The 16,480-nt window shown below is 37.2% G+C and overlaps 1 protein-coding gene across 1 annotated transcript; it reads right to left on the bottom strand.

Moving 5' to 3' along the window:
* Window positions 1–10,006: 10,006 nt before the first annotated feature.
* On the bottom strand, window positions 10,007–11,005 carry LOC106066463 (uncharacterized). Its single transcript, XM_013225492.2, has one exon. The coding sequence runs from the start codon at window positions 11,003–11,005 to the stop codon at window positions 10,007–10,009; it is 999 nt and encodes a 332-aa protein (XP_013080946.2).
* Window positions 11,006–16,480: the final 5,475 nt, after the last annotated feature.

The raw sequence follows: 16,480 nt of genomic DNA, 5'->3' as shown, positions 1-16,480 counted from the left end.
AAATATCGTCTGATTGGTGGATGGATGCGTTTGCCAAGTGAGCGTGTAAGACGAGAGTAGAGGAATCCGGAAGACGAAGTTGCAGACGATTAATATCAAGATGATCACCAGCGACCTCTCATAAGCGAACATGTTTTTGAATCTGAGCGGCATAGCTACGCAGCAGCACCTGGTCACCGCCAGGAATGTCTCCAAGCAGACGGAGGTGTCGAAGAAAATGTATTGGTAGTAATGTATTCCTCCGCTGATGGAATAGAGGCTAACCGGAAGGTTCTGTTGCCATGGAGACATGGCTATGTTTAGACAGACGGTGTCCGAGGCCTCCAATAGCACACAGAACAAATCGGAGAGAGACAGAACAAAGAATGTGATGTTAAAGCTGTCCCTCAAGCCCATTCGAAAGAAGATCGTCATGTTTAGAATATTGAATGAGATGGCGAAAATCTGGCATATTGGGGCCAACATCTTAGTGTAGACAAACATGGCGTTTGCAAATTGTTCGTCGCTGACCACATCGTAAATATATGGCATTTTAAAAATAAATTCGACTTGTATAATACTAAGATAGTAAAATGATCAATTTACTCAAGCATTGTATTTTGAAAGTCTCTCGAGTAGTAGTTCTGGGTGTTCAACTTTTAAAGAGAGTAACGTAGTTTATAAACGAGAATTTGTAGACGTTTTTTGGCTTGAGAAGAAAGTGAATATTAATGATGCGGATCTTTTTTTTTTCAACTTTGTAACGTAATAAAAGCTTTAAGAATAGATCAAGATATATTTATTGGCCCGAACAAACGAAAATTCAGTTTGACCACAATTGTCCACCTCAGAATTACTACTATAACAATAACAACATAGATGCAAAAGTGATAGCGATAATTATGGATACTGGTGAAATTTATCGACACCATGTCTTAGACATCAATGTTTATACTTTATATTTAGGATTGCATTTTAAAAATGTAGTGATACCATTGTATCCGAGTCTCAAGCTCAACATGCAGAGCACATACCTAAAATTCTCTTAAAGATAGGACCTAAATGTTAATGGCAAACACTGCCGCACATAAATAGCTGCCCAGGTTATGCGCCAGATGCAGCGAAGTACCGAAATTGATGACGCAATTACTTAATTTAGAGTTTTATATAGGCCATTGATTTCTTTAAACTTTTGCCGGTATTCGATTCAATATCATTCTCTGGTTGTAAAAATGGTTTGGTTTTTACTTAAAAAATAAAAAACACCACACAATGAAGAGTATCACTAACAAGAGTCGAAGTGCTATAGAGTTGGCCAGTGTTTCCCAGTCTTTTTTACTAACAAGAGTCGAACTGCTATAGAGTTGGCCAGTGTTTCCCAGTCTTTTTTACCATACCACCAAGATTCGAACGGCTATAGAGTTGGCCACTGTTTCCCAGTCTTTTTTCTCCAACGAAACACCTCGCACATTCTGAGTATCTAGCGGAACACTTTGCTTATATTTTAAAGAGATTAATTAACCCTAGCCCTACTAGTTAATTATTCCAGTAGTTCGTGGAACACTTGGGTTCCGCGGAACACAGTTTGGGAAACACTGAAGTAAGCTATAATTACTACATACATAATTACTGCCCTTAGCAAGGCAGCTGCTGTGAATCTTAGAACGTATATATTTCTGTGCGAGATGATTATATAACTACTATTTACATTGGCTGAATGAGCATAGACACTAGATCTAGTAGTCTAAATGCGCGTTAATGCTAAATAATGTATACTAGGCGGACTTCATTAAAATAAATATTAGAGCAATAATGACAAAGTTTAACTGAGATTGGCGTGTTTAAATGGCTGAGAACAACATTAACAACATTTATATGATAATGTAAAGCAAATGTTAAATGTCTATGTCGAATGTAACAAGGGAAGAAATTTTCAGACTGTATCATACCCAATTTAATTACAACTTTTTTCCCCCTTATCTTACACAGAACTAAGTCATTTGTACGCTTGTGGTAAAGGAAGTCCTTTACCTATATTATTAACCCTAATTATGGTAGTAATTGCTCCTAACGATAACATCTTAGAGTTAAAGCAACTGATTTGGGGGGGGGGGAGGGAAGTAAGTCATCTTGAGCCTGACATTGAGACAATCTCGTGATACAAGATTACGTAATTATCTTCTCTTTTGAAATAACGTCTGTAATTTATAAGATAATATAATATTCATGAGTCTTCCCACTATAAAACAATCGCGTGTAATTGTGCGAGTAGTGGGGCATTTAGTTCCGGATTTTTCTCTCGCTCGATGAGTCTAGCCAGCTCTAAAAAAGTGCATTTATAGGGAAGAGAAGAAAAGGGCGGTCACTGTACTGGCTACATGAGATCGTCGTTATCGTTGGCTGAAATAAACACCTCAACTTCTATTTCGCCAGCACACCTATTCCACTAAGCTTCAAGGAGGAACTACTTACTGTATTCTCACACCAACCTGATTGGTCTTTGTGCTGGCCACATGACACCTTCGTTAACCTTGGGCCACAGAAACATCTGCCCTATATATCGCAAGGTGTTAAAGGGAAACTTTACACCAACCCTGAGATTACATGCCGCGCCCTGTCTAGCTTTCTCTAAAAGAAAGTGTCAACCATTGAAAAATGACACATGAACATGTTTTAATATTGGAGATTTTCATCTTCACTGTGAGTTATTATATGCCTTATCTTGTAAGGTTTCAATTTCATTTCATTAGTTCTAATTACTTTCCAAAGTAGGCCTACATTTTTTCGCCTCCTTACAATCCCTAGAGAATTCACCCCCCCCCCACACACACACACCGATTAGAATTTCGGTGACCTTTCTGGACAATAACTTCGGCCCTATTACGGTCACAAATATTTACTTTTGCTCTAAAACGCAGCTGAGTTTGTTAAATGCAGGAAGTTGGTCACTTTAAATCATACCATGTGTAACTATACTTTTTTATTTAGGGAAAAAAGGATTCTATTGTGTGAAATGTTCAGACCTAAATTAGTTCCCTTTAATTCTTTTTTTTTTTGGGCAAGGGACATAATAATAATACTGTTACTGTCTTCGTTTTCGAAGGTTAAAGGTTAAAGGGCAGTGTTCATGACACGCGAAACACGAGGACTTCGATAAACACATACATGATTGCCACGAGGTCAGAGTTCATGTTGACAGCCTAAAGTCAGTACATTAAGACACAAAGTCTCACTTCTCCAGACTCTGGACTTTCACATTTGTGCAGTACTGTGAAGATGCAGCAGGCAACCCAGGCTTGACATCTACGTAGTCACCGAAGTGTAAACACTGACATGGTCCTACAGCTTTCCTTCAAAAGAGATACATTAAGAAGCAAAGCACATTGCACACTATAGGGAGCAATACCAGAACTTTATCAATGAACTATAGACACTATAGATCAAGCTAGAGTGTCTTTTAAAATTGAAGAACAGTTGTGTAAGGCTTATATAATGTAAGCAGTTATGTATCTCAATCATTGAGACATAGATTGTTGAATATGTGGCCGATTGGCATAAATGAAAATGCAATTTTGGTTTGACATTTGATCCGATTACATTAACAATGAGACATCCTTGACTACAAAAGCAAGTTGTGTCTGTCAGGAGAAGGACAAGTTGTGTCTGTCAGGAGCAGGACAAGTTGTGTCTGTCAGGAGCAGGACAAGTAGTGTCTGTCAGGAGCAGGACAAGTTGTGTCTGTCAGGAGCAGGACAAGTTGTGTCTGTCAAGAGCAGGACAAGTTGTGTCTGTCAAGAGCAGGACAAGTTGTGTCTGTCAAGAGCAGGACAAGTTGTGTCTGTCAGGAGCAGGACAAGTTGCGTCTGTCAGGAGCAGGACAAGTTGCGTCTGTCAGGAGCAGGACAAGTTGTGTCTGTCAGGAGCAGGACAAGTTGTGTCTGTCAGGAGCAGGACAAGTTGTGTCTGTCAGGAGCAGGACAAGTTGTATCTGTCAGGAGCAGGACAAGTTGTGTCTGTCAGGAGCAGGACAAGTTGTGTCTGTTAGGAGCAGGACAAGTTATGTCTGTCAGGAGCAGGACAAGTTGTGTCTGTTAGGAGCAGGACAGTGCTCGTTAGTTGTACATCTCAGTTGACTTGGTAGTACATCTCAGTTGACTTGGTAGTACATTTCAGTTGACTTGGTAGTACATTTCAGTTGACTTGGTAGTACATCTCATTTGACTTGGTAGTACATTTCCGTTGACTTGGTAGTACATTTCAGTTGACTTGGTAGTACATCTCATTTGACTTGGTAGTACATTTCAGTTGACTTGGTAGTACATTTCAGTTGACTTGGTAGTACATTTCAGTTGACTTGGTAGTACATCTCAGTTGACTTGGTAGTACATTTCAGTTGACTTGGTAGTACATCTCAGTTGACTTGGCAGTACATCTCAGTTGACTTGGTAGTACATCTCAGTTGACTTGGTAGTAAATTTAATCTAGGTCGCTTAAAGACGTCAGGTGATTATTGTTTTAAAGTCTTTACAAGTCTGTAATAATTCAACATACTATTGGAATGAATAATAATAAGGCTTGATTTCGAGTCTAAAGATTAATGAGGAATACAGTATTTTACGTGGCTACGCAGCCCCTAGTGTGACCTACATATTTTGCCACATCCAGCGCAAATATAACCATTGTCGGCCGGTGGTCGATTTTGATTTTCTTTTCGCCATCTACGTCTGTCCCTGGTAGATGACACACTTTTCGCCTCAAATGTGTATTCCATGGTTTTTAACTTTTTATAAGTGATCTCCAGCTGTCTCCTCCCGAAGCCGCCCGCAACCAGGTGCTGGCGCCTAAGTTGGTCTTTAAAGCGTTACCGTGGGACACTTCTGTTTCGTCGACCACCTTTTAGCTCACAAAAAAAAAGACTACTTTTGGCATACGTTCGTCCCCATAAGGGATACGTGCCCTACCCAGTGCAACTGTTGGACCATACGAAGTCCCACTTTACTGTCCGTACCGAGGTACGCAAGAACATCGCTGTTTGTACTGCGGTCTTGCCACCGCATGTCCATGATGGACCGCAAGCATCTTTGGTGAAAGCGTTCAAGAAGTCTTATCTGCTGTCTGCATAGTACCCATGTCTCAGATGAATGGAGAAAGTCATCGATATTTCTTCACTAGAGCAAAGCTTTAAATTATGGACCTACAGAGCAATATGGGCAAAGTTTATTTAAAAAGTAGCTGAAATTTCACAAAGCAAACAATTATTTTAAATCAATTTATCTACGTTAGTTCTGTGCCCACATCACATACCTATATATATAATACCTAGACTGGACGCGCCGATCTCTTAACACGACACGAAAATGTAAAAAACTTCAAAAGGCTGAAACAAGATGTTGTTTTGTAAAGTAGTTATAAGAAGTAAAAGTTGTTTTTTTTCAAACCTAACCTATGTAGCATACCTATTAATAATCATTATAATGTTTAGTACAAGTAATAAATAAGAGCATAGGCCTACTCGTCTCAATATTATTATTTCGCAATATTTAGATCCAGAATCTAGATATGAAAAATGTGAAATATTCAATCTAAAATCATAAGAGGATTAAAATCAATAGGCTTGAATTATTTAGAGCTAGGATTATCTCAATGGAAACTTATAGAAAATAGCTTTATCATCTTTATGTCATAGATTTGCGTGAATATATAGTCTTGTGATTTATAGGCCATTCTATTTAAAATCCGCAAAATGGGATTGCATTATTTCCACTAAAACTAAAAATCATTACTTTTATAAGACAGAAAAGAGCGATTTTCCAACATTCAAGGTGATTCCCTTACTGCTTGAAAAAGATTTACGTACATAACGTTAGGAGACGAATTCGTCTTCGTTTTCCAATCTAGGTATAATATATATAGGTCTGTGGCCCACATTTAACTTATTAACTTTTCTTATCTTATCTTATATAATACAGACGTTACTTCAAAAAAGAAGATGATTACGTCCTACGCGTCATGCATTTAGTCATGCATATTAACCAATGACTTAAATTCTGCCAAGTCACTGGTTTTCCTGGCTAGCTCAGGCAACCCATTCCATGCTCTAATAGCACTAGGGAAGAAGGAGTATTTGTACAAATTTGTCCTAGCATATGGGACGAGGAATGTGCCTTTATCTTTGTGTCTTTCAGAGTATTTTATTAAATTTTGTTTTTGTATTTGAAGATTATGGTTCAGTGTTTTATGTATGATTGCTACTTTACTTTTGAGCCTTCTGTCCTGAAGGCTTTCTAAATTTAGTGATTTTACTAAAGGTGTTACTCTAGTCAAATGTGAATATTCGTTTGTTATGAATCGCACTGCTCTATTTTGTGTCTGTTCTAGTTTCTTAATGTTTTCTTGAGTTGAGGGGTCCCAAACAGAGGATGCATATTCTATTATTGGCCTAACCAAGGTTAAATAACATTTTAGTTTTATGTTCTTATTTGATTTATAGAAATTTCTTTTAATAAATCCTAATGCTTTGTTTGATTTTTTTGTAGTTTCATCAATATGTGGATTCCATGACAGTTTTTCATTTATTATAACACCTAGGTATTTTGCGTTTTTAGTCTGTGTTACTGGTGGAATTAATTTGTTTTAGTTTTTTTGTTACTCTTAACAACTGACATTTTTCTGGGTGGAAAGACATGCTCCAATTTGATTCCCATTTCTGTAATTCATCTAATTCTCTTTGTAAAATATCTGTGTCTTGTGTTGTTTTTATTGTTCTATATATTATGCAATCGTCTGCAAATAATCTGACTTTTGTTCCTGAAGTAATGCAATTTGGTAAATCATTTATGTAAATTAAAAATAGTAGTGGACCCAAGACTGTTCCTTGAGGTACACCTGAGTTTACTGTTATCGGTGTTGATTTAGAGCCATTTATTATTACAGTTTGTTCTCTCCCTATCAGAAAGTCTTTAATCCACTGATGTAGTGGACCATTAATGCCGAAATATTTTAATTTTTTAAGCAAACTATGGTGGTGAACTTTGTCAAAAGCCTTAGAAAAATCTAGTAAGATAGCATCTATTTGTTCACTATTATCTAAACCTTTTGAAAAATCATCAATTAGTCCTATTAGTTGTGTTTCACATGATCTATATTTCCTAAAGCCATGTTGGTATGGTGTGAGGACATTATGTTTGTCTAAATGGTTTATGATGTTGCTACATATTATGTGTTCTAGGATTTTACATGTGATGCTGGTAAGTGATACTGGTCTGTAGTTTCCTGGGTCAGATTTTTCTCCTTTTTTAAATAGGGGGGTCACATTAGCTTCTTTCCAGTCCTTTGGTACTCTGCCCTGGTTAAGTGAAGCCTGAAAGAGTATTTTGAACACTGGGGCTAGCTCATTACTTAGTTCTTTGAGTAATCTAGCTGGAATGCCATCAGGTCTAGAAGCTTTATTTGGTTTGGTGTTGGCTAATAGTTTTTGAATTCCATTTTCTTGTACTACTATATCTTCTATGTTGTCTACTTGGTTCAAATTCAGTAATATGTCTTTGTCTCCTGGGGCTGAGAATGCTGATGCAAAGTATTTGTTTAGGATGTTTGCTTTAGTTTCATTATCATTATGTATTATGTTATGTTCATCTTTTAATGGCGCTACGCCTGTTGTTTCCATTTTCTTAGACTTAATGTATGACCATAGGTTTTTGTTGTTATCTTTAGATATTACATTGTTTATGTATTCACTCTGCAGCTGTCTGCTTACTTTTTGGGTTAAGTGTTTAATTTTTATATACTTTTTGTAAACTCTTTCTGCATTAGTTTCTTTAAATTTCCTATATAGGTTTTCCTTCTGTTTACAAAGCTTCTTTAGTTTATTATTAAACCAGCATTTATTTATTTTGTTTGATGTGTACTTAGTTGGTATATGATTTTCTATAATGCTTTTAAGATGGTTTTTAATGAAATTCCAGAGGTCATCGACTGGTTGGTTAATGTCTTTTTCTAATAAGAATGTTTGTTGGAAGTTTAATGCAGCTTGGTGTAGTTGTGTCAGGTTACATTTATTCCAGAGTAAGATTTTTCTTTTGGGTTTTGTATTGGCTTCGCTCAATGAATTCTAACTTTTTGTCAAGATTAAAATTGAGAGACAAATCTTTTTTAGATAAATACGCTATATAATAATCCAAGCCAGTGTTTCATAATCTGTGTTCCGCGGAACCTTAGTGTTCCGCGAGGCCTGAATAGGTGTTCCACGATCTACTGAAATAATTAAATAGTAGGCCACCACGTGATTTAATCTCTCTAAACAAATAAGCTAAATGTACGAAGTGTTCCTTTAAAGAAAAAGGTTTGAGAAACATTGATCTAAGCAAACTGTTATTTAGCTGTTCTGGTGCTTCCAGGGCCGGATTTAAGTAAGGGGAGGCCCCGAGGTAGAATTTGTATCCTAAGCTGGTCTTTCCATGGGGCATCTCTGTTACGCCGATCACCTTTCAGCTCACCAAAAAAGGACTAGTAAATTTTATCTAATTTTCCTATAAAAAAATAACCATCTATATTGTGTATGTTTTTGAGTTTGTGGAAAGTAACACCATGGGTGACCTACTCCGTAGATCCGACACTGCATTTAAATATCACGAGCACGTGACAAGCGGAGACTACTTAACAACGACAGAGTTGCCTCCCGTAAAATGGCTTCTTCTGAGACAATGGATGCGCATCAGTAATCCTAGGAGCGATTTGGAGAGCATTATACAAACTCTAACTGATCGTAAATGCTATAGACGGCTATAGTGTTAACCGCTTTGTCTAACTTCTCAAGACTTGCAGTTTGTATGCATTAAATGAAACGCTCTCTGTAAATTGAGAGCAGCCATTGACAAGCTTATGTTTTGGAAAGGAGCCGGAGAAGTTGGGATTCCTGCAGAAACAAGGATGTGTTCTGGCCCTAACACTATTCGGCATCTTCTCTCTCGGTTCTAATCGCCAAATCCGTAAGTAGACTAGGTAGAAAAGGTTTTAAACTGGCTCGACTTCAAGCTAGGACGAAAACTGAACATTAGACACCTCCCATTCGCAACAATGATTACAAAGGGAGGTAAATGCAAAGGAAACATATCAAGGGCTCAATCTTACATACAACTAGATTCACCTAAACTGACATTCTGGCAGTGGTACTAGTGGTAGGTGGTAAGTATCTTAAATCGGTGGTGCAGAAGTTTACCTAACTGGGATCAACTATTACCAGCAACCTAAATTTAGACTCTGAAGTGACCAGAAAAAAAAAAAAACTATTAGAAAAGTTTCTGAAGCAGTGGTTGTCAATCGTAAGATTTAAAGGATTGGTAAAAAAAAATGACAGACACACAGACAGAGACAGAGAGAGAGAGAGAGAAAGAGTAAAGAGAAAATGCTATAAAAAATGAAAATGACAGAGACAAAGAGAATGTTTAATAAAAGAAAGAGAGACAGAGAGAGAGATAGACAGCAAAAGAGAGAAAGTTAAAGGAAAGAAAGTAGACATTAATTAGTTAATTTGTTACACTGAGTTTTTTTGGTGATATCAAAATTGACACATAAATAAATAAGATAAAACTTTTTTATCTAACCAGAATGTTTTTTTTTATCTTATCTTACATAATACATAAATTAAAATTAAATTATGGCTTTTATATAGCGCTACTTTCATGCTTATAGCATGCTCGGAGTGCTTTGGTCCAATCTCAGTTGTGGACCAGTGGGGTGGGGGTATCTAGGAGAAGGTTTTTCCATGCTGCCCTTAGGTGCTCAGTAAACATAACTCTGCCCGAGTCGGGTGTTGAACCTCGAGCCTTCTTCATAGGTAGCCAAGCCAAGCTAAGTTCAAGCGCACCTAGCCTCTCGACCACGCTTTCCAATAGGTATAATATATAAAAATAAGTCGGAAATCTTATTATCGATAATATGTTGTTCAGTCTTTTTTCAAGATAAAAACAACGCTAAATGAATATCTGAAATCGTTCTTTTCTTCATGTATTGTAAATTTAATTGCTGATTACACGTGGACATGGAACAACATCTTGACTATGGTTCTAAATCGTGTGTTAAACAAATAGTAGATCCCTATTTTATAAGCACAATGTAAGATGATCAGATGGTTGACAACATAGGTGATCACTATATGGAGATTAGCGTACACCATGCCTGGGAAAAACTCTGGTATTGCTACTTGGGCCAGAGAGAACAAAGACAGGATCAGTTGCAGAAACCCTGACAGAATGATTACCAGGGTCACGGCCTTAACTAGCTGTATTTCTTTAGCCTTTAACGCGTGGCCATTGCCATTGTTTACATCGTCATGGTAACCCGTCACGTAGGTCATCCGATTACGATTCAGTGAAGCCTGTATCAAGGATCTAGCCAGGATAAGAGAACATACCGAGGAGATGAAGAGAAAGATGACTGGGCAGACAGTTCTAGCCACGACCAGTTCGATGAAGTTCAATATCTGAAAGTGGCTGTATGGATAGAACGTCAGCTTTGTGAGGTTGGTGAATGGGTTCGTTTGCCATGTCAAATAATAAGAAGAGAGAAGGGGGATTCTAAAGACAGTGTTGCACATTAATATAACAGCATTGATAAACACAGTTCTTTGAAAAGTGAACATATTTTTAAATTTAAGTGGCATGGCAACACAGCAGCATCTGGTAATGGCCAGGTAAGTTTCTAGGCAGGTGGAAGCATCCAGAAATATATATTTGTAATACTGCATTATAACTCCAATGGTGAGCATGCTGACTGGAAGATCTTTTTGCCACGGAGACAGAGCGATCACAGACGCGATGCCCTGACAGGTGTCCAGAGCAACGAAGGCCAGATCTGAAACGGAGAGAATCAGGAATGTGATGTTCACACCGTCTCGTAGTCCAATTTTGCAGAATGTGATGGCATTTAGGACATTCACTAAGATGGCGATAACCTGCGAAAAGGGATTCAGCACTTTGGTGTAGGCAAACACGACAGACAGTAGGTGCTCATCACTTATTGTAGACATTTTCTAAACCAAGTCTCTCACCTCATCAATGTTATTGTTATTGTCTTGTAATTTTACTTATAATAATAATACTTTTATTTATGTAGCGATGTTGACAAACGTAATGTAGACTCAAGTCTCTAGCCCTCTCAACGTTTTAATACTATTAGGTTATTGTACTACATAAATTAATAATTGTATTTCATTTATATAAAAGATGTTAACAAACATACTGTAGGCTCAAGGCGCTATGATAACAGCAGACATACAAAGGAGAGTTTAAAATTATAAACTAATTTCTTAAAAAAGGTTTAGTATAGGACTACGTTTAAAAAAAAACTATGGAAGAAGCCGCATATGCAAGGACAAATTTGTACAAAAGCTCATTCTTTCCTAGTGATATTAAAGCGTGGAATGGGTTGCCTGAGTCAGCCAGGAAAACCAGTGACTTAGCAGAATTTAAGTCATCGGTTAACATGCATGACTTTTTTGAAGTAACGTCTGTATTATATAATATAAGTAGATAATACACTTCGTAACTCAAACGTTGGCCTGTTGTTATACAATGGACTTCAGCAGTCAGATAAGATAAGAGAATTATGTTTATGATATTCTCTTATGTTCTCTCTAGATGAAACACTGTGATTGCTTTATTTATTTAGACATTCTCTTGTTACTATTCGTAATCACTTTATTTTACGTTCCGCATCTTGAGATAAGCTTTGAGAACTATTAAATGGATTCCCTGATTTCTGAACTTATTTCAATTTAACTTGCTAGCTCTTTACTCGGTGGAGCTGCATAGTGCTGAGCATGACAGATTTTAGTTTTTAGTGTATGATGTATTTGTTGAAAGTATTTCTGGGATGGAAGATCCTGCTTCTCTACTCTACAAGTAGTTTATGTTCCCTTGGTAATGTTTAGTTAGAGTCTAGACTGTGCCATTGTTTAAACAAATACACAATTACAGAAAACACGCACATTGATTTGGTGACAAGATGATTGCATGAACATTTTTCTTTTAACCAGATAAAGTTGAACAGGCCTCGCGCTACGAACTAATAAAAATGACAGGCGTAGTATAGATTAATCGTTGAATTTCCACTCATCTTTCGCCCAGCCTTAAAGTTAAGTTTCTCCTTCAAAGAACTAATTTGACATTTCTGAGATGCTGGTCCTGCGTCATTTCTACAATTCAATGTAAACATACATAGAAACGCTATTGCACTTTAGTGAACAGTCATCTGTTTGGTTGTTAGGTATGTTTAAGTTTAGAGTAAGTAATTATAGTGCAGTAGGAATAACCATTGTGTTTGCCCAAGACACGAAGCCGTATAACACAAAATAATTATGTGGATTGTCTAAATTAATGTACGCTTTGAACTGGTGTTTGTTTTAGAATTTCAATTATGTATTGTTAAAAAAAAATAATGATCAATGTATATATAATTCAAGTATAATTTTAATAACAATAATGGTAGTTTTTTTTGTAGAAGAATTATGTTTCTTTTGCTTTAAATTTAAATCCCTAGGTTCAGCCTAACAGACACACACACACAGTCGTACATCAAGTGTTAACCTATGTGGATGATGATTTTAGGATAAAAATGTGAATTTTATACAATGATATTTAGGCCTACACAATGATGTTTGTAACACCTCTATAACTACTCAAATTATTGGATGTTAGTTTGGGTTCTTGTGCGCGTGTCTTGAGTCTTAAGTAGAACGACAGGCGTTAATATTTACCAAGCAACACACTTGTCAGCAGACAATATATATTTATTAATATAAAATAGTATACATAGGCGATCCAGCCCTAAAGGCGCATTGAACAAAGGAATATAAGTTCAAGAAAAAATCATAATTCACAGATCCTAAGTCCAAACTATGATTGCCTATCACAAAGACACTTAATACAAATCTCCTACTTTCTACAAACAATTATAAATAATAAACATAATAATAACAAATAATTATAGGTCCATCTTCTGTGAGGAGCAAGTGACAGCTGCTGTTTGACCGCGTGGTCAGATTCAGACCGAGATTCTTCACGTGCAATAGTAAAGTAAAGTAAAGTTCCCCTTTCAGACCTTGTGGTCTATAGGGCAGATGATGTAAAGGTCATCTGATTCTGTGGCCTACGGTTAACGAGGGTGCTATGTGGCCAGCCCAACGACTAACCGCCTTTCCTTTTCCCTAACTAATGTCAGGTACCCATTAGAGTCGGGTGGACTAAGAGGTGACCAAGGATCCAAAAATAAAAATTCAAGTCTTCAGCAGGATTCGAACCCGGGACCCCCGGTTCATAAGCCAAGCGCTTTACTGCTCAGCCACCGCGCCTCCTGTTCACGTGCAATGAACATAAATATTCTTAGTGAACACTCTTCACGTCATTTCACAGTGATTCTCAAACGAGGCTGGGACAATATTGACATGAATAATGGGAATAATGAGATATTAAAGTTAAATATAAAGTCATAGTAATTAATTAAAGAATGTTAATGTAATAAGCCCCTTTTAAGATGTTGTATAATAACAGGGACAAGACACCGACAGTGACCTCAACAATAGCATCTGTGCAACAACTTGCACCAAAGATTCTTCACTGTAGCATGATAATTCAGAAACTGTCAATGAACACCATTAGAAATTGTCATGTAGAGCTGCGCAAAAGCACTTGGAACCCAAAGACCAGCTAATGCGAACTAGAGCTCTATTCTACCGGCCTGAATGAACGATATACACCTCGCATACACCGTTTTGTCTGGCTGGGGGTGAGACTCGGGGTTAAACTCGAAGTTTAGTTTTGCGTTCACTTCCGGTGGACACGAACACTCCGGACTCGCGGGCTAGAGACGCCGCCCAAGGGCTCCCACCGGGACCCCGTCATTTTTCTTTGATCTACCAGGCTAACCGTGCGGGACACGCCATTTATGTAACGCCCCTCTTGAGAACGGCGCCTGGACGTTGACAGATTGCTGTGGGAGCTCTTTGACATCTCGGCCCAACGCAATAAGGTTGTTCTCACAACCTCTTAGGCACTCCCAATGGAGCCTTGTCGCCCTAACCTTTTGGCCTAGTCGTCTCCTCTCACGACCTGTTCCACGTTGGCAGGGCAGCGAGGCCGGGGTCCATCGACACCAACTTTGAAGATGGAAATCAAGGACTGTTGTTGTTTTGTTGTCACAGATAAATAAAAAAAATACTGTATTTTTATTTTGGAAAAAGTATAGCCCATAGGCGTATTATATTTTGCAAAGTATTTTGTTTTATTTGTTTTATGTAAAAAATTCAAATCAAAGTGTTTTAACTAATAAATTGCATTAAACCTTATAACTTAATGTTGCTATTACATAATTTCACAACATCGAACCGAGCCGAACCCGAACTTTAGACCGAACCGAACCCGAACTATACTCGTCATCGAACCGAACCGAACTCGAACTTAAATCTGACCGAACCGAACCCGAACTTTAAAAGTTGGGTTCAATTTCCATCTCTACTGTATACATTAATTAATAATAACAATAATAATAACAGAGACTTTGTGTTTATACAAGTAGACATAGAAGACTATCTTTTTTATTTCCGTCACATCCTTTACTTTCGCACAGAACATACTCAACAAACAATGACGTAATATAAACATATTATCACAGTCGTGAACTTCTAAATGTCAACACCGGTAAAGATGACGACTACACTGTCAAGAGTAAGACCAGTACCGACAATGTAAAACCAACGTTGGAATGGGTAACGCCAACACTGAAACCTCAGGATAGATCCAAGCCAATACGGCTGTCTAGCAGCATAGAACCAAGAAGTATTTATGACCAAGAGAAACACGGCATGTCTCTCAAGCCCAAGATGGCGAATGGCAACCCAAACTAAGAGTCGTCACAATAAGCGACATGGAAAAACAATATACTACACAACATTATAATTGTAAAAATGACGTTATTGAATCTAGCAGGAAAATTTAATTTAATTTAATTTGTGTACAGTTTTAATATACAAATAAACTCTCCACACCAAAACTAATAGCGACAGTTTTTCTATAGACTGTCGCAGGTAAAAATGTCTTAAATGTCATAGGAGACTTAAAATGTTAAGGGATCTCTCAGTTGTCTGTACTGGAAACTTGAAAATAAAAAAAAAAAACTTATTTGCAAATGTAAATCTACATCATTTCATAAGATCATTAGTTATGTTAAGTTTTATGCTGAAGCCTGATCAGTCTGCTGCGATCAATGGGGTGGTTTATGCAACTCAGCCATAAGATCTTAACATCAAGTTAATCCCAATGATACTGAAAAGAAAGTATCGGTAATTCTAGTCTAATTTAAAGTAATCCAGCTAAGGGTCTAAAGTTTGAATTAGAAGTGAAGACTAGACTCTAATCCAATGATACTGAAAAGAAAGTATCGATAGTTCTAGTCTAATGTAACGTAATCCAGCTAAGGGTCTAAAGTTTGAATTACAAGTGAAGACTAGACTTTAATCCAATGATACTGAAAAGAAAGTATCGATAGTTCTAGTCTAATGTAACGTAATCCAGCTTAGGTCTAAAGTTTGAATTGAAAGTGAAGACTAGACTCTAATCCAATGATACTGAAAAGAAAGTATCGGTAATTCTAGTCTAATTTAACGTAATCCAGCTAAGGTCTAAAGTCTGAATTGGAAGTGAAGACTAGACTTAGTCCAATGATACTGAAAAGAAAGTATCGATAATTCTAGTCTAATTTAACGTAATCCAGCTAAGGTCTAAAGTCTGAATTGGAAGTGAAGACTAGACTTTAATTCACTTATTACGTTTTGTCAAAAGAAGAAACTCTGCTAAGTCATTCGTTTTCCTGGCTGATTCAAGCAACCCGTTTCATGCTCTAATGGCACAAGGGAAGAAGGAGCTCATGTAGAAATATGTCCTATCATATGGAATTAGAAATGTAACCTGTGTCTCTGAGTATTTTATTACAAAGCTTATCTCAACTCACTCTGTCTGTTTGTCTGTCTGGTAAAAAGTTTGTACACGTTATTTCTCTTACCCCTTTTCTCGGTATACTTATTTATTTTACCTGACAATACAAAACTCAATTAACCAATTAGTCCATTAATTATTGGTAATTAATTACTTTGTTTGGTATCGAAGAAAGGAAAGAAATTGTACTCGACTGATGTTGTGGTATAAGCTGAATTAGTCCCTTCTATACTTTGCTTTAAAGTTGGAAACTAAATATACATAACTATAAAACCTTTTAATTTCATAGTCTGTTGGCTTGAGGAGGCTAGAGCACTTGAGTTCGAATCTAGGTCGTTCAACCTTTTTGTAAAAAAATATTTGTTTATAAATGCATTTAAAAAAGCGATCACGGCAATATTCACACAGATACCTCCTTCTTTCTCTCCCACCCCCCTTTGCCAACTTCCCCAGACAAGTGTTAGGATCATAATCAGGGGCGGACTGAGTGTCAAAATCGGCCCGGGCATTTCCAT

The sequence above is a fragment of the Biomphalaria glabrata genome, chromosome 9 (genome assembly GCF_947242115.1).
Source record: "Biomphalaria glabrata chromosome 9, xgBioGlab47.1, whole genome shotgun sequence".
NCBI classification, from domain to species: Eukaryota; Metazoa; Mollusca; class Gastropoda; family Planorbidae; genus Biomphalaria; species Biomphalaria glabrata.
This window is presented reverse-complemented; position numbering and strand designations above follow the sequence as displayed.